At 47.2% G+C, this 19,965-nt stretch overlaps 1 protein-coding gene across 1 annotated transcript in view; it reads left to right on the forward strand.

Annotated features, from left to right (window-relative positions):
- The window catches only part of LOC138355261 (uncharacterized PE-PGRS family protein PE_PGRS54-like), a 41,593-nt gene that overhangs the window by 18,198 nt on the left and 3,430 nt on the right, over positions 1–19,965 (forward strand). Inside the window, exons 4-6 of the mRNA XM_069310128.1 lie at positions 192–4,851; positions 5,185–6,090; positions 6,243–6,291. Coding sequence (XP_069166229.1) covers positions 192–4,851; positions 5,185–6,090; positions 6,243–6,291 — 5,615 coding nt within the window. The remainder of the gene's footprint in view (positions 1–191; positions 4,852–5,184; positions 6,091–6,242; positions 6,292–19,965) is intronic.

Genomic DNA, 19,965 nt, shown 5'->3' on the forward strand with positions numbered 1-19,965 from the left:
GAGGGAGGATTGCTGTGCCTCAGCAATGCCCAACAGTCGCTGAGCCACTTGCTGGCCGGGAACGAGTTGAAAATAAATGAGTTGCAATACTGGACAAGACACCAAGAGGAAATAATTAATACATTGAGATATTGCATGCACAATGTGCAAGGGAGTGATCCCGTCCATAACATGTTTCTTGGTCATTGCAGAGGCGGTCGTTATCATGCCTCCAGCTGGCCCTGCTGGTAGCTGCAAGTGCTGCCACCTATGGCACTAGTGGTGGAGATGGAGGAGGTGGATCGTCCGGTGGAGGAGGTGGATCATCTGGTGCAGGTGGATCAACTGAAGGAAGTTATTCAGCGCCATCTGTAAGCACAGGATATTCTGCTTCATCAAGTGGAGGCGGAGGCTACGATGGTGGATCGCCTAGTGGAGGGGGAGATTACAGTGGTGGATTATCAGGTGGAGGTGGATCGTATAGTGGAAGTGGAAGCTTCGGAGGTGGATCATTAGGTGGAGGTGGAACACATGGCGGAGGTGGAGGCAATGTTGGTGGATCATCTGGTGGAGGTGGATCACATGGCGGAGGTGGATCGTTTGGCGGAGGTGGATTGTCTGGTGGAGGTGGATCATCTGGTGGAGGTGGATCACATGGTGGAGGTGGAAGCTATGAAGGTGGATCGTCTGGTGGAGGTGGATCACATAGTGGAGGTGGAAGCTACGGAGGTGGATCGTCTGGTGGAGGTGGATCACATGGTGGAGGTGGAAGCTACGGAGGTGGATCATCTGGTGGAGGTGGATCACATGGTGGAGGTGGATCACATGGTGGAGGTGGATCATCTGGTGGAGGTGGATCACATGGTGGAGGTGGATCACATGGTGGAGGTGGATCATCTGGTGGAGGTGGATCACATGGTGGAGGTGGAAGCTACAGAGGTGGATCGTCTGGTGGAGGTGGATCACATGGTGGAGGTGGAAGCTACGGAGGTGGATCGTCTGGTGGAGGTGGATCACATGGTGGAGGTGGATCGTCTGGTGGAGGTGGATCGTCTGGTGGAGGTGGAAGCTACGGAGGTGGATCACATGGTGGAGGTGGATCACATGGTGAAGGTGGATCGTCTGGTGGAGGTGGAGGCTACGGAGGTGGATCACATGGTGGAGGTGGATCAAATGGCGGAGGTGGATCACATGGTGGAGGTGGATCACATGGTGGAGGTGGAAGCTACGGAGGTGGATCGTCTGGTGGAGGTGGATCACATGGTGGAGGTGGATCACATGGTGGAGGTGGATTACATGGTGGAGGTGGATCACATGGTGGAGGTGGAGGCTATGTTGGTGGATCATCTGGTGGAGGTGGATCACATGGCGGAGGTGGATCGTTTGGCGGAGGTGGATTGTCTGGTGGAGGTGGATCATCTGGTGGAGGTGGATCACATGGTGGAGGTGGAAGCTATGAAGGTGGATCGTCTGGTGGAGGTGGATCATCTGGTGGAGGTGGAAGCTACGGAGGTGGATCGTCTGGTGGAGGTGGATCACATGGTGGAGGTGGAAGCTACGGAGGTGGATCATCTGGTGGAGGTGGATCACATGGTGGAGGTGGAAGCTACGGAGGTGGATCGCCTGGTGGAGGTGGATCACATGGTGGAGGTGGATCATCTGGTGGAGGTGGATCACATGGTGGAGGTGGATCACATGGTGGAGGTGGATCATCTGGTGGAGGTGGATCACATGGTGGAGGTGGATCACATGGTGGAGGTGGATCATCTGGTGGAGATGGATCACATGGTGGAGGTGGAAGCTACGAAGGTGGATCGTCTGGTGGAGGTGGATCACATGGTGGAGGTGGAAGCAACGGAGGTGGATCGTCTGGTGGAGGTGGATCACATGGTGGAGGTGGATCGTCTGGTGGAGGTGGATCGTCTGGTGGAGGTGGAAGCTACGGAGGTGGATCACATGGTGGAGGTGGATCACATGGTGGAGGTGGATCGTCTGGTGGAGGTGGAAGCTACGGAGGTGGATCACATGGTGGAGGTGGAAGCTACGGAAGTGGATCGTCTGGTGGAGGTGGATCACATGGTGGAGGTGGATCACATGGTGGAGGTGGATCACATGGTGGAGGTGGAAGCTACGGAGGTGGATCGTCTGGTGGAGGTGGATCACATGGTGGAGGTGGATCATCTGGTGGAGGTGGATCACATGGTGGAGGTGGATCACATGGTGGAGGTGGATCATCTGGTGGAGGTGGATCACATGGTGGAGGTGGATCACATGGTGGAGGTGGATCATCTGGTGGAGATGGATCACATGGTGGAGGTGGAAGCTACGAAGGTGGATCGTCTGGTGGAGGTGGATCACATGGTGGAGGTGGAAGCAACGGAGGTGGATCGTCTGGTGGAGGTGGATCACATGGTGGAGGTGGATCGTCTGGTGGAGGTGGATCGTCTGGTGGAGGTGGAAGCTACGGAGGTGGATCACATGGTGGAGGTGGATCACATGGTGGAGGTGGATCGTCTGGTGGAGGTGGAAGCTACGGAGGTGGATCACATGGTGGAGGTGGAAGCTACGGAAGTGGATCGTCTGGTGGAGGTGGATCACATGGTGGAGGTGGATCACATGGTGGAGGTGGATCACATGGTGGAGGTGGAAGCTACGGAGGTGGATCGTCTGGTGGAGGTGGATCACATGGTGGAGGTGGATCACATGGTGGAGGTGGATCACATGGTGGAGGTGGATCACATGGTGGAGGTGGATCATCTGGTGGAGGTGGATCACATGGTGGAGGTGGATCACATGGTGGAGGTGGATCACATGGCGGAGGTGGATCACATGGTGGAGGTGGAAGCTACGGAGGTGGATCGTCTGTTGGAGGTGGATCACATGGTGGAGGTGGATCACATGGTGGAGGTGGATCGTCTGGTGGAGGTGGATCACATGGTGGAGGTGGATCATCTGGTGGAGGTGGATCATCTGGTGGAGGTGGAAGCTACGGAGGTGGATCGTCTGTTGGAGGTGGATCACATGGTGGAGGTGGATCACATGGTGGAGGTGGATCATCTGGTGGAGGTGGATCACATGGTGGAGGTGGATCATCTGGTGGAGGTGGAAGCTACGGAGGTGGATCGTCTGTTGGAGGTGGATCACATGGTGGAGGTGGATCACATGGTGGAGGTGGATCATCTGGTGGAGGTGGATCACATGGTGGAGGTGGATCATCTGGTGGAGGTGGATCACATGGTGGAGGTGGATCACATGGTGGAGGTGGATCACATGGCGGAGGTGGATCACATGGTGGAGGTGGAAGCTACGGAGGTGGATCGTCTGTTGGAGGTGGATCACATGGTGGAGGTGGATCACATGGTGGAGGTGGATCATCTGGTGGAGGTGGATCATCTGGTGGAGGTGGATCATCTGGTGGAGGTGGAAGCTACGGAGGTGGATCACATGGTGGAGGTGGATCGTCTGGTGGAGGTGGATCACATGGTGGAGGTGGATCATCTGGTGGAGGTGGATCACATGGTGGAGGTGGATCACATGGTGGAGGTGGATCACATGGCGGAGGTGGATCACATGGTGGAGGTGGATCACATGGTGGAGGTGGATCACATGGTGGAGGTGGATCGTCTGGTGGAGGTGGATCACATGGTGGAGGTGGATCATCTGGTGGAGGTGGATCATCTGGTGGAGGTGGAAGCTACGGAGGTGGATCACATGGTGGAGGTGGATCGTCTGGTGGAGGTGGATCACATGGTGGAGGTGGATCATCTGGTGGAGGTGGATCACATGGTGGAGGTGGATCACATGGTGGAGGTGGATCACATGGTGGAGGTGGATCACATGGTGGAGGTGGAAGCTATGAAGGTGGATCATCTGGCGGAGGTGGATCGTCTGGTGGAGGTGGATCACATGGTGGAGGTGGAAGCTACGGAGGTGGATCGTCTGGTGGAGGTGGATCACATGGTGGAGGTGGAAGCTACGGAGGTGGATCGTCTGGTGGAGGTGGATCACATGGTGGAGGTGGAAGCTATGAAGGTGGATCATCTGGCGGAGGTGGATCGTCTGGTGGAGGTGGATCACATGGTGGAGGTGGAAGCTACGGAGGTGGATCGTCTGGTGGAGGTGGATCACATGGTGGAGGTGGATCCTCTGATGGAAGTGCAGGCTACGGAGGTGGATCTTCTGGTGTAGGTGGTGGTGGTGGCTATGGAGGTGTATTATCTGCTGGAGGTGGCGGCTACGTAGGTGGATTAGCTTTTGGAGGTGGATCGTCTAGTGAAAGTGGAAGCGACGGAGGTGGATCATCTGAGGAGACAAGTAAGGAGGAGGAAGAGGAGGAGGAGGAGGAGGAGGAGGAGGAGGAGGAGGAGGAGGAAGAGGAAGGTAAGAATGAGAATAAAAAGATGGATAAAAAGATGGATAAAAAGATGGATAAAAAGATGGATAAAAAGATGGCTAAGAAAAAGAAGGAGAAAGGGAATAAGGAAGCTAACTCTGCGAGGCGTGGAGGTGGATCACCAGGTGGAGGTGGATCACCAGGTATTGGTGGATCCTATAGTGGAGGTGGATCCAGTGAAGTAAATGATGCAACGCCAATTATAAGCATCAAGAACCTTTATCCAGGAAGTGGAGGCGGTAGAAATGGATTAAAATCCACTGGTGGAGGTGGTGGAGGTACAGGTGGAAGAGGCACAGGTGGAGGCTACGGAGGTGGATCGTCTGGCGGAGGAGGAGGCTACGGAGGTGGATCGTCTGGTGGAGGTGGATCGTCTGGTGGAGGCTACAGAGGTGGATTATCTGGTGGAGGTGGATCACCAGGGGGAGGTGGATCCTATAGTAGAGGTGGATCGTCTGGTGGAGGTGGAGGCTACGGAGGTGGATCATCTGGTGGAGGTGGATCACCAGGGGGAGGTGGATCCTATAGTAGAGGTGGATCGTCTGGTGGAGGTGGAGGCTACGGAGGTGGATCGTCTGGCGAAGGTGGATCACCAGGGGGAGGTGGATCGTCTGGCGGAGGTGGATCACCAAGGGGAGGTGGATCGTCTGGCGGAGGTGGAGGCTACAGAGGTGGATCGTCTGGTGGAGGTGGATCATCTGGTGGAGGTGGATCCTATAGTAGAGGTGGATCGTCTGGTGGAGGTGGAGGCTACAGAGGTGGATCGTCTGGTGGAGGTGGATCATCTGGTGGAGGTGGATCCTATAGTAGAGGTGGATCGTCTGGTGGAGGTGGAGGCTACGGAGGTGGATCGTCTGGTGGAGGTGGAGGCTACGGAGGTGGATCGTCTGGTGGAGGTGGAGGCTACGGAGGTGGATCGTCTGGTGGAGGTGGAGGCTACGGAGGTGGATCGTCTGGTGGAGGTGGATCGTCTGGTGGAGGTGGAGGCTACGGAGGTGGATCGTCTGGTGGAGGTGGAGGCTACGGAGGTGGATCGTCTGGTGGAGGTGGACGCTACGGAGGTGGATCGTCTGGCGGAGGTGAATCGTCTGGTGGAGGTGGAGGCTACAGAGGTGGATCGTCTAGTGAAGGTGGAGGTGGAGGTGGAAGGTACAGAGGTGGATCATTTGGTGGAGGTGGATCGTCTGGTGGAGGTGGAGGCTACGGAGGTGGATCGTCTGGTGGAGGTGGATCGTCTGGTGGAGGTGGAGGCTACAGAGGTGGATCGTCTAGTGAAGGTGGAGGTGGAGGTGGAAGGTACAGAGGTGGATCATTTGGTGGAGGTGGATCACCAGGGGGAGGAGGAGGTTACAGAGGTGGATCATCTGGTGGAGGTGGATCACATTGGGGAGGTGGATCCTATAGTGGAGGTGGATCGTCTGGCGGAGGAGGAGGCTACAGAGGGGGATCGTCTGGCGGAGGAGGAGGCTACAGAGGTGGATCGTCTGGCGGAGGTGGATCACCAGGGGGAGGTGGATCCTATAGTGGAGATGGATCGTCTGGTGGAGGTAGATCCTATAGTGGAGGTGGATCGTCTGGTGGAGGTGGATCGTCTGCCGGAGGTGGAGGGTACAGAGGTGGATCATCTGGTGGAGGTGGATCAGTTGGTGGAAGTGCATCTACAGGCGGAAGATACTCTGCCTCTCCTGCAAGAGCTGGATACTCTCATCCACTTGCAGGTGCAGGCCAAAGAGGCAGGTCCTCTAGTGGATTTACAGGCTACAGAGGCTCCGCTGGCAGCATATCCACGGGAGGAACCCACCACAAGAGGTGGTGGTCAGTGTAGATATGTATCAGTGTACATATAACGTTATATGACGTTATATCGCAGACAACGACATGTTTGGTAACGCTACAAAGGCACCATTAACGCGCCCTCTGTGAGTGCCAGAGTATTGGCACCATTGCTACCAGGAGTCTAGGCACCCTGCTATTACCACATGGAGACTACGCTATGTGGCTACCAGGAGACAACATATGTGGTATGAAGTTGTTGTTGTTAAAAATTCGCTACCTGGAACAAAAAGTTCCAAGTAGCACGGGCTATGGTGAGCCCGTAGTGCCTTTACTTTTGTGGTATGAAGGGGCTAGTGCAGTCTCGCCACAATCATATTCACCTATGATCATGTTTTTCTGACAATATTTTATATATTATTGGATGACGTAAAGTGATTGTTACAAGCAAATCTTATATATTAGTATTTATGCTCTCAATTGTTATTCTACTTGTTTGAAAGTATAATTATATATAGGAGCTGCCTTGTTTGGACCAATAGGAGCTTCCTTGGGCCAATAGGAGCTGCCTTGTTTGGACCAATAGGAGCTTCCTTGGGCCAATAGGAACTGCCTTCTCTGGACCAATAGGAGCTTCCTTGCGCCAATAGGAGCTTCCTTGGGCCAATAGGAGCTGCCTTGTTTGGACCAATAGGAGCTTCCTTGGGTCAATAGGAGCTGCCTTGTTTGGACCAATAGGAGCTTCCTTGGGCCAATAGGAACTGCCTTCTCTGGACCAATAGGAGCTTCCTTGGGCCAATAGGAGCTTCCTTGGGCCAATAGGAGCTTCCTTCTCTGGACCAATAGGAGCTTCCTTGGGTCAATAGGAACTGCCTTCTCTGGACCAATAGGAGCTTCCTTGGGCCAATAGGAACTGCCTTCTCTGGACCAATAGGAGCTTCCTTGGGCCAATAGGAACTGCCTTCTCTGGACCAATAGGAGCTTCCTTGGGCCAATGGGAACTGCCTTCTCTGGACCAATAGGAGCTTCCTTGGGCCAATAGGAGCTTCCTTCTCTGGACCAATAGGAGCTTCCTTGGGCCAATGGGAACTGCCTTCTCTGGACCAATAGGAGCTTCCTTGGGCCAATAGGAGCTTCCTTCTCTGGACCAATAGGAGCTTCCTTGGGCCAATAGGAGCTTCCTTCTCTGGACCAATAGGAGCTTCCTTGGGCCAATAGGAGCTTCCTTCTCTGGACCAATAGGAGCTTCCTTGGGCCAATAGGAGCTTCCTTCTCTGGACCAATAGGAGCTTCCTTGGGCCAATAGGAACTGCCTTCTCTGGACCAATAGGAGCTTCCTTGGGCCAATAGGAGCTTCCTTCTCTGGACCAATAGGAGCTTCCTTGTTTGGGCCAATAGGCCTTCTACAATTACCTTCATTCTTATATCTTGCCTAAGATATAGACATTATAACTTTTGTAATTATATGTGCGAAATTTTGCCTCCAAACTTCCCACAGATATAATATATGGAGTTAGAGAAAGCCTTGGATTAATATTTGTACGAAATCTTGTTGAGTAATCTCAGTGCTAATTTTATTACGACCACCAGGCTTGCGTCCAAAACTGCATCGCATTTGCAATCTTGCGTCCAAGCTTGCGTCCAAAACTGCATCGCATTTGCAATCTTGCGTCCAAGCTTGCGTCCAAGACTGCATCGCATTTGCAATCTTGCGTTCAAGACTGCAACGCATTTCTTTAAGAAATTCCAAATGGAGGACAGTCTGCCTGGATGAAACTAACAGCGACACAAGATTCTACAACAAAAATGAATCAAGACGGTAGAGAAAGTAGATGCAATTGAGGTAGATAGATGGCTTTATCTATCTACCTTCTTCTGCAGTCACAAGGCATTGGCATCAGTTGGCCTTCAATGTCGTAGGCCCTAGTTCAACACAAACCTTTATAGAACGGCTTGAAATGCCTTTTGCATCTATAAATGCCAATTTGGCACAAGTTCGAAAGCTTAGTGTGTTGTTGCAACTGCTTCCTGCAACCTTGCACACTGCTGTGAAGTAGTTGCAGCACTCGCTCTGGTCGAGGGCGCAGTAAGTTGATTTTGTAGAAGCAATGACATCAGCAGCAGGATCAGCAGCAGCAGCGGGATCAGCAGCAGCAGTAACAGCAGCAGCAGCAGTAACAGCAGCAGCAGCAGTAGCCGCAGCAGCAGAAACAGCAGCAGCAGAAACAACAACAGCAGCAGCAGAAACAGCAGCAGCAGTAACAGCAGCAGCAGCAGTAGCCGCAGCAGCAGAAACAGCAGCAGCAGCAGAAACAACAGCAGCAGCAGAAACAGCAGCAGCAGCAGAAACAACAGCAGCAGCAGTAACAGCAGCAGCAGCAGAAACAGCAGCAGCAGAAACAGCAGCAGCAGCAGCAGCAGAAACAACAGCTGCAGCAGTAACAGCAGCAGCAGAAACAACAGCAGCAGCAGTAACAGCAGCAGCAGCAGTAGCCGCAGCAGCAGAAACAACAGCAGCAGCAATAACAACAGCAGCAGCAGCTACAACAGCACCATCATCATCAGCAGCAGCAACAGCAACCGTAACAGCAGCAGCAGCAGTAACAACAGCAGCAGCAGTAACAACAGCAGCAGCAGTAACAGCAGCAGCAGCAGTAACAACAGCAGCAGCAGTAACAGCAGCAGCAGCAGCTACAACAGCACCATCATCATCAGCAGCAGCAACAGCAACCGTAACAGCAGCAGCAGCAGGAGCTACACAATTGCCTAGCCTCAATATTCGCCCCTTTTCCCTTCATAATTTTCTCACTCGAGAATTGTGTTAGTTTCCAATAGTTCTCCTGTTGCTGTTGTTTAAGATTCGCTACCTGGGACAAAAAGTTCCAAGTAGCACGGGCTATGGTGAGCCCGTGGAGTTCTCCTGACTGGAGTGTAAGCAGGAGGGAAGGTGGAGTATAGAGAGAAAACCTTCAGCCTTACCATCTTCATCTCCGCTACCCTAATGTATACTACAGTATACACTAGTATACACTAGTGTAGTATACACTAATGTATACTACAGTATACACTAGTCTTTTATTTTATCAATTACACTGACCAATAAGTACGTATTGTATTATCTGGATTGACTCTGTATTCCGAGTACTTCATGCACGCCATGTATACTATGTACTCTATGTATACCAGTTACTCCATGTATATCTTCAAAGCCTACTGAACAATTTGCTACAATAATTGCAGTGTTGCCACATGACAACACAATCACCCTACAATCTTCACCACATGGCAACACAATCACCCACAATCTTCACCACATGGCAACACAATCACCCACAATCTTCACCACATGGCAACACAATCACCCACAATCTTCACCACATGGCAACACAATCATCACCACATGGCAACACAATCACCCACAATCTTCACCACATGGCAACACAATCACCCACAATCTTCACCACATGGCAACACAATCACTCACAATCTTCACCATATGACAACACAATCACCCACAATCTTCACCACATGGCAACACAATCACCCACAATCTTTACCATATGGCAACACAATCACTCACAATCTTCACCATATGGCAACACAATCACTCACAATCTTCACCATATGGCAACACAATCACTCACAATCTTCACCACGTGGCAACACAATCACTCACAATCTTCACCATATGGCAACACAATCACTCACAATCTTCACCACATGGCAACACAATCACTCAACATCTTCACCATATGGCAACACAATCTTCACCATATGGCAACACAATCACTCACAATCTTCCCCACATGGCAACACAATCACCGACAATCTTCACCATATGACAACACAATCACCCACAATCTTCACTACATGGCAACAATTAAGTATTAACTATGAATTAAGTTTCCTTACTTATTATCAAAGTTCTGTATTCTATATATATCTGTATCTTATATATTGTTATAGCAGTAGATTTACATTTGTTGATATAGTCTATATTTTTACATATATATTTAACACAAAAATGTATATATGTAAATGGAGAAATTAAACTTGATAAAACCTGATTCCTATTCCCCTAGTGTTTATATCAACCTAAAACATTATTTAAGTCTAAATCTATGAAGAATAAATGTGGAATTCTCTTGGAATCTTTTCACTCTGATGATTCAAATGAAGTTCTAAATTATTTATTATTATATAATCGTATTAGCAGATTATATATGAAGATTATATATATATGATTATATATGCTGAGTCTCCAACAGACCTCAGACACCTTGCAGAGAGTTACGAACCTTTGATAAGCTACATTATTATATATTATGCTTTATTATAAAGGCTTTATACCTTTATAAAGGAATAAAGTCTTTATAATAAATTATATGTTTACAGAGGAGGTGTGTGGAGGTATTAGAGAGTGTTTTCTTGAAAGAAATCTACACCTGGCAACTGGGAGGCCCCCAGTTGGTAGGGGGCCATATATATATATATATATAAATATATATATATATATATATATATATATATATATATATATATATATATATATATATATATATATATATATATATATATATATATATATATATATATATATGTGTGTGTGTGTGTGTGTGTGTATATCACGAAAATAAACACGTGATTAAAAATGTGACAATGTCAGACCACGGAGGAAAAATGAAACAGGAATTTCCTTAAGTACTTTCGTATATTAATACATCTTCAGAAGGAGTCTGAAGATGTATTATTAATATTAATACTCCTTCTGAAGATGTATTAATATACGAAAGTACTTAAGGAAATTCCTGTTTCATTTTTCCTCCGTGGTCTGACATTGTCATATGACACATGACACATGCTAACAGGTGTGGTGTGACACATGCTAACAGGTGTGGTGTGACACATGCTAACAGGTGTGGTGTGACACATGCTAACAGGTGTGGTGGGTGTGTGCACTGTTCCAATGTTTGTCTAGAGCTACAGGGGTGACTAAAACCCCGATAAACAGTACACATATCCACCACAGGTGAGTGGACAGCGCTTCGGATTCATAGTCCTGAGGTTCCGGGTTCGATCCCCGGTAGAGGCGGAAACAAATGGGCACAGTTTCCTTCACCCTCATGCACCTGTACACCTAGCAGTAAATAGGTACCTGGGAGTTAGACAGCTGCTACGGGCTGCTTCCTGGGGGTGGAGACCTGGTCGAGGACCGGGCCGCGGGGACGGTAAGCCCCGAAATCATCTCAAGATAACACGATCAACTTGGGATTACCTAATACAGACCAGGCCGCATCTTAATTGATTAATAAGTAGTTTATAAAAGGCTGTGACAGTCGAAATCAATTAGAGAAGTGGAGAAAGGTCTTGACACAGACCATGAATCATACACGACCGGCATTCGAGGCAGGGAAAGTCACCGTGCCACACCTTGCCGGACCCTGTCCTACTTGCATTGTCTGGCGCTACCCAAGGGGTGTGGAGCATAGGGGTGACCTGCCCGCCACACCTCTGAAAGGGTATATGGTCAGCGCTGCATAGTTGATCTCAAACGCATCAAACTCAACATTAATCCAACGGCAGCAGCTGCATTAGACGCACATTCCACCGCGACTACAATGATTAGAAAAGCTGTTGAGGAATGGGACTCATTAGTGAGCATTCTGCATCTACATCCGCCACCAAGATAATGTTGATAAAACAAGATTAAAACCAGTGCAATAAAACAGAAGCGACAAATAAGCAGGGAAAAAGGAGAAGTCCTCTCCTCCATTTTAAACTTGGACCTAAATATCACAGGAAAAAGGTGTATAACCAAACTCAATTACGGGCTCACCATAGCCCGTGCTACATGGACACTCCGTCCTGAATAGCTAAATCTTTAAACAACAACAACAACAAGTTGATCTCACAGATAGCTTTGCCATTGGCTACGGAGGAGCTCGGTTAGCCAATCAGGTTGATGATCCAGGTGTCTGTGTGTGTGGAGGCTCACTATTACCCCAGGTGTGTGGAGGCTCACTATCACGTCAGGTGTGTGTAGAGGCTCACTATCACTCCAGGAGTGTGTACCTGGCGGCTCACTATCACGTCAGGTGTGTGGAGGCTCACTATCACGTCAGGTGTGTGTAGAGGCTCACTATCACCCCAGGAGTGTGTACCTGGCGGCTCACTATCACCCCAGGTGTGTGTACCTGGCGGCTCACTATCACCCCAGGTGTGTGGAGGCTCACTATCACGTCAGGTGTGTGTAGAGGCTCACTATCACTCCAGGAGTGTGTACCTGGCGGCTCACTATCACCCCAGGTGTGTGGAGGCTCACTATCACGTCAGGTGTGTGTAGAGGCTCACTATCACCCCAGGAGTGTGTACCTGGCGGCTCACTATCACCCCAGGTGTGTGTACCTGGCGGCTCACTATAACCTCCGCGACCCCGCCCCCAAACACCAGACTAGCAGTTAGCACCAATTTCCTTGTTTGCCCTTTTTTTTTAAGAGAGCATATTGGGCAGCGTCGCACACATAAAACACTCCCTAGGAGGAAGAAAACCCGCAGAGTTGTTCATCCTGTCCCTTGTACCCCAGACGCAGCTGTTTTATTCTCTAAAGGAGAAAGAAATGATTGATGCATCATACCTGTTAGACAAGAGTATATATATATATATATGTGATTTTATAAAGATCAAATCTTTTCACTGGCACCTAAGACTCCCACGACGATTTTCGCCACTGTCGGACAGCTAAATATTTTCGAAATGAAGTTAAACAAAACATATCTTATAGTAATTTGCACAATTATTCTCCGATCTTGGGAAAATTAACAGAAAATTTTTCTTTTCCATAATTTTCCCGTACTCGCATAAAACAGATGAATCTTAAACAGCGTTAAAGGGTTCAGAAGCAACGGTTTCTTAAAGTAATGGGGAACTGTTCTTTTCTTTTAGTATTTCAGACCACTGAGCTCATCTCACTGGCTACCACCCAGACATTAGGCAATTATATTATTTATAAGAGATAGACAGACACAGAGACAAATATAGAAAGAGATAGAGACACAAAGTCAGAAATAAAGATTCAGAAACAGAGACAGATAGTAAGAAGAAAGATGGATAAATATGTAGATGGATAGAAATATAGTTAGACAGATAAGTAGATGGCTGTATGTATGAATGGATGGATAGACGGAGAGATAGATTAAATATAGTTAGATTGATAGAAAGATAAGAAGGGCCATGGATAGATAGATGGATAGAATGCTAAATTCATAGATAAATAGAAATCTAGATGGATATATGGCTCCACAAATGGATGGATATATATTGATACGAGGATAGATAGATAGGTGTATGTACAGACAGGTGAGTGGATGGATGGTTGAATAAATGGATAGATTGATAGATAAAAGACAGTTGGATGGATAGAAAGAGGGGTAGATACATGGAATAGATGAATAGTAAGCTACTTGGATATTCCCAAGTTTGATGCAATGTAATTCTAGGGTACAAAAAAGCAGTGACCCCTAGTTTGTGACAACGAATGACCTCGCATCGTGGTTCACAGTATCCAGTCGATCACTAATTGCTAACGACTGAACAACCTCACATGCACTAAAGAATATAATGTATTATTCACTCAAAAATTTAAAAAAAAAAAATAATCCTACAACTTTAATCTAGCATATGTTTTATTAATAAATAGTTTTTTCTAATTACAAAAATCCTAGACTTTTAATACAAATTTTAAAAGTTCTTCAATAATTGTTTAATTATTAAACAAGAATAATTTGTAATATTATATACATAAATAAATCATAATAGTTGAACGCCAAAAATATAAATAGTAGGTGTATGTAGGAAGTAGTAAACATTATTTACCTGGTCGACCTCAAATATTCCCAAGGCAAGCTGTGGTCGTGGTTTTCTTTGCCACTTAAAGGGATAACTTTTATGTTCACAATATTTTTATTTATAATAGTTGTTCCAGTAAACAGTACTGAATATTATATATATATATATATATATATATATATATATATATATATATATATATATATATATATATATATATATATATATATATATATATATATATGTCGTACCTAGTAGCCAGAACGCACTTCTCAGCCTACTATGCAAGGCCCAATTTGCCTAATAAGCCAAGTTTTCATGAATTAATTGTTTTTCGACTACCTAACCTACCTAACCTAACCTAACCTAACTTTTTCAGCTACCTAACCTAACCTAACCTATAAAGATGGGTTAGGTTAGGTAGGGTTGGTTAGGTTCGGTCATATATCTACGTTAATTTTAACTCGAACAAAAAAAAATTGACCTCATACATAATGAAATGGGTAGCTTTATCATTTCAGAAGAAGAAAATTTGAGAAAATATATTAATTCAGGAAAACTTGGCTTATTAGGCAAATCGGGCCTTGCATAGTAGGCCGAGAAGTGCATTCTGGCTACTAGGTACGACATATATATATATATATATATATATATATATATATATATATATATATATATATATATATATATATATATATATATATATATATATATATATATATATATATATATATCAAAAAGGATAGAGAGGGGTCAGAGTGGGAAGGACAGAGTAGGGAGAATGTAGAGGTGTCTAGCTAAGGCTCGAGTGAAAGGTTCGACCTTCAACTACTAAGATAATACAAGGCATTCTCCCCATATGTCCCCCACAGCTTAGCACACACACACACATATATATATATATATATATATATATATATATATATATATATATATATATATATATATATATATATATATATATATATATATATGGCAGTGTCAGACCACGGAGGAAGAACTGAAACAGGAATTTCCTTAAGGACTTTCGTATATTAATACATCTTCAGAAGAAATGATTTACAAGTCAAGTATTGGACAAATATATAGGCAAGAGAGAGGTGAAGTGAGGTGAGGTACAATGAAAAATGAATGAGAATTAAGTGGAAATAAATAAGAGCAGCGTAAGAACTGCAGAAGACCCATTGGCCCCATACGAGGCAGCTCCTATTTATACCCACTAATGGTTTATGGGCCCATAAAATAATAGTTGTGCCAATAGACCCCACACGTGGATAATAATAGTATAAGATAGTAAATATTAACAATGAATTAGTGAGACAAAAGTGCATCAATGATCCTACTCAAATCGCCCTTTTAATTGATCTATCAAAATATGGATCTAAGTTATATAATCCAAATATAATTTCAGTTATATAAGATTAAGTTATATAATCCTACCAATAATCAATTGCTTGATTATTGGTAGATAATTTATAACCGTCTGATGCAACCTGTGGTACGCTAATCACTTGATATGGCCCCCATGATGCAATCTCTGGTACGCTAATTACTTGGTATGCATGGCCTTATTGCGTATAACCCCTGGTACGCTAATTAGTATGTACGCCAGGTACATGGCCATTCATCCACACACTGCAAGGACTTCTCCTCAGGATTAATCCTCGTCACACACAGAATCCTGTCGTAGCTCAGTCGATTAAGGCAGTGTCTGGGATGCTCCCAGACGCAGGTTCGAATCCTCGTCACGGCCCTTGTGGATTTGTTCATTTAATCCTCGTCCTTCATGGAATTAACCGGTCAGATCAAGCTTAAGACACTGGAACCTAATCTAGCAGCTTCACTGTAGACAAGTTGCGTCATCTCGATGGTGTTGACCTTAGATGAATATGTTGAAGAGATGGGAGCGTAGGAGTCATATTTGTCCTTCCTAAGTGAAAGTGAAGTCCAAGGGTCTCGGGTACTTGTTTGTATTCACCTAGGTGCGAAGGGGAAGCTCCAGCTCCTCAGCCAAGCCTTTAATCATTAAACAATTTCTGAAGTTACGTTTTTTTGAATTCCGCGAACTGAAATTTGTTATATTTTGATTTTTTTGGGCATATTTGAGTGTTTTGTTGTTTATGTGTGTACCCCCTGGTCCTGGTCCCCTTGTGTGTCCCCCTGGTCCTGGTACCATCCCTTGTGTGTACCCCTGGTCCTGGTCCCCTAGTGTGTCCCCCTGGTCCTGGTCCCACCCCTTGTGTGTACCCCTGGCCCTGGTCCCACCCCTTGTGTGTCCCCCTGGTCCTGGTCCCACCCCTAGTGTGTACCCCTGGTCCTGGTCTCACCCCTAGTGTGTCCCCCTGGTCCTGGTCCCCTAGTGTGTACCCCTGGTCCCCTTGTGTGTCCCCCTGGTCCTGGTACCATCCCTAGTGTGTCCCCCTGGTCCTGGTCCCCTTGTGTGTCCCCCCTGGTCCTGGTCCCCTTGTGTGTCCCCCTGGTCCTGGTCCCACCCCTAGTGTATCCCCCTGGTCCTGGTCCCACCCCTAGTGTATCCCCCTGGTCCTGGTACCATCCCTAGTGTGTCCCCCTGGTCCTGGTCCCCTTGTGTGTCCCCCTGGTCCTGGTCCCCTAGTGTGTCCCCCTGGTCCTGGTCCCACCCCTTGTGTGTACCCCTGGTCCTGGTCCCACCCCTTGTGTGTACCCCTGGTCCTGGTCCCACCCCTTGTGTGTACCCCTGGTCCTGGTCCCACCCCTTGTGTGTACCCCTGGTCCTGGTCCCACCCCTTGTGTGTACCCCTGGTCCTGGTCCCACCCCTAGTGTGTACCCCTGGTCCTGGTCCCCTAGTGTGTCCCCCTGGTCCCACCCCTTGTGTGTACCCCTGGTCCAGGTCCCCTAGTGTGTACCCCTGGTCCTGGTCCCCTTGTGTGTACCCCTGGTCCTGGTCCTCTTGTGTGTACCCCTGGTCCTGGTCCTCTTGTGTGTACCCCTGGTCCTGGTCCTCTTGTGTGTACCCCTGGTCCTGGTCCTCTTGTGTGTACCCCTGGTCCTGGTCCTCTTGTGTGTACCCCTGGTCCTGGTCCCCTTGTGTGTACCCCTGGTCCTGGTCCCCTTGTGTGTACCCCTGGTCCTGGTCCTCTAGTGTGTTTACTAGTTGTGTTTTTACGGGGGTTGAGCTTTGCTCTTTCGGCCCGCCTCTCAACTGTCAATCAACTGTTTACTAACTACTTTTTTTTTTTTTTTTTTTTCTCCACACCACACACACACACACACACACACACCCCAGGAAGCAGCCCGTGACAGCTGACTAACTCCCAGGTACCTATTTACTGCTAGGTAACAGGGGCACTTAGGGTGAAAGAAACTTTGCCCATTTGTTTCTGCCTCGTGCGGGAATCGAACCCGCGCCAAAGAATTACGAGTCCTGCGCGCTATCCACCAGGCTACGAGGCCCCTTACGAGGCCCCTACGAGGCCCCACACACAAGGGGTGTGTACCCCAGGTCCTGGTCCCCTTGTGTGTACCCCTGGTCCTGGTCCCCTAGTGTGTACCCCTGGTCCTGGTCCCACCCCTTGTGTGTACCCCTGGTCCTGGTCCCCTAGTGTGTACCCCTGGTCCTGGTCCCCTAGTGTGTACCCCTGGTCCTGGTCCCCTAGTGTGTACCCCTGGTACTGGTCCCACCCCTTGTGTGTACCCCTGGTCCTGGTCCCCTAGTGTGTACCCCTGGTCCTGGTCCCCTTGTGTGTACCCCTGGTCCTGGTCCCACCCCTTGTGTGTACCCCTGGTCCTGGTCCCACCCCTTGTGTGTACCCCTGGTCCTGGTCCCACCCCTAGTGTGTACCCCTGGTCCTGGTCCCACCCCTTGTGTGTACCCCTGGTCCTGGTCCCACCCCTTGTGTGTACCCCTGGTCCTGGTCCCACCCCTTGTGTGTACCCCTGGTCCTGGTCCCACCCCTTGTGTGTACCCCTGGTCCTGGTCCCCTTGTGTGTACCCCTGGTCCTGGTCCCCTAGTGTGTACCCCTGGTCCTGGTCCCCTTGTGTGTACCCCTGGTCCTGGTCTCACCACCCCTTGTTTATTCTCGTTCTAGTAGTTGAGACAAGCTCAACGTCTCAATAATCACCTGAATGTAATTCCAGACACAAGACATCAATAACAAGCATCTTATTGTTAGCTTTGCAAAGCCTTGCAGTGATGCAACCCATTCACTGGTCTGCAATGACGACTTTATGACACCCCGAGACATGTCTTCCTTACCTAGCTGGCTACTTGGGTACCAGGTGGTGCCTTATGACTATATTGAGGAAGTTGACCAGACCACACACTAGAAGTTGAAGGGACGACGACGTTTCGGTCCGTCCTGGACCATTCTCAAGTCGATTGTGTGGTCTCACACAATCGACTTGAGAATGGTCCAGGACGGACCGAAACGTCGTCGTCCCTTCAACTTCTAGTGTGTGGTCTGGTCAACATACTTCAGCTACGTTATTGTGACTCATCGCCTGTATATTCAGGAAACTTCTTTATTAATACAAAATTCTAAGAAATTCTTGTTCTTCAACGAGAATCGAATTTGGGACAGAATTTGACGTATCTTTAAAGATGTCCTCTTTTTTGGTAATGGAAAAGTGGACCGAGCGAGAGACTTCGATTCTCAGACGTAGGTTCAGGGTTCGAAGTCTAGCCGGAGTATCAACGATTTGGCAGTGTTTCCTTTCACCTCATGCCACCGTTCACCAAGTAGTAAATATGTTCATTGACTGCTTGGCGAACGGAAGAAAAATTATATTTTTTTTTCACTTGAGAATGAAGTTGAAAAATCAGCTGTAAAAAGTTTATTTTAACAGTTTTATTTGGTCTATTGCTAAGTGATAAATATCGTTAACGGTCTTTGATAATGTTAACTTGAGTTAACGAACTGCAACTCTTAGTGTCAGCCCGAACAAGACTATAAACATTAAATTTTAGGGAGATAATTGTCCAAGTCCGTTCTTAAGTGAAGACAAATGTAAGGAAAATAGCCAAGATTCGCCCTAGATCTGATCTCATCCGTTCAGTCACACTCAATAATATATGTCTAAAGGAAAGACAGCTACATACATATATATATATATATATATATATATATATATATATATATATATATATATATATATATATATATATATATATATATATATATATATATATAGCAAGTTTTCATTTATACAAGTTTCATTGAATATGACAGCATATTCTGTATTGATTATTTTCTTGTTTAGGGCTTCTATCCCTCTGACTAGTGTTCTAGCATCTTGGTTTAATTGGAAGAGGAGTTCTCTAAGTGTCATCTTCGTTCGAGGTGAAGAAACAGAAATATAAACTGTAGAACTGTAGAATGTATTACACTTATTTTAAAATTTACCCAACGTTTCGAACCTACATGGTTCATTCTCAAGTGATATGAAAATACATGGCGTGTTAGATTTATACCATTAAGGGGCCAGGTGAAGACAAGTAGACGACAAATGGGTCAAGAATAAGACATGAAGGGGGGTAGGGGGAAGTAAGAAAAAGGCAAATCAGGCGTAGCATGTTGAGCAGTTAAGCCTTTTTGCCAGATGATAGGTTGGAGTTGGTATTTAGCTGATTATTGGGCATAGTGGGTTACCTAGTTTGTGTGTCTTAACATTGCCATAGGCATATCCTAAGCCATAATCACCTTGGAGTTTAGCGAAGTGAACACTACCTCTCTTTCACACACAGAGATCACACTAACGTCATGCATCAAATGAACAAATCCACAAGGGCCGTGACGAGGATTCGAATATATGAATGATTCGAATTGATTCGAATCATTCATTCGAATGGAACCTCCAGGACGCAGGTTCGAATCCTCGTCACGGCCCTTGTGGATTTGTTCACTACCTCTCTTTGCGTTGATTGCAGTAATTGTTTTGTTCACTTTGAGTCTAAGGTCTTCCACAGGGTTCCTCGTGATTCGTTGAAATTTGGT

This window comes from Procambarus clarkii, chromosome 6 (assembly GCF_040958095.1).
Source record: "Procambarus clarkii isolate CNS0578487 chromosome 6, FALCON_Pclarkii_2.0, whole genome shotgun sequence".
In the NCBI taxonomy this organism is placed as follows: domain Eukaryota; kingdom Metazoa; phylum Arthropoda; class Malacostraca; order Decapoda; family Cambaridae; genus Procambarus; species Procambarus clarkii.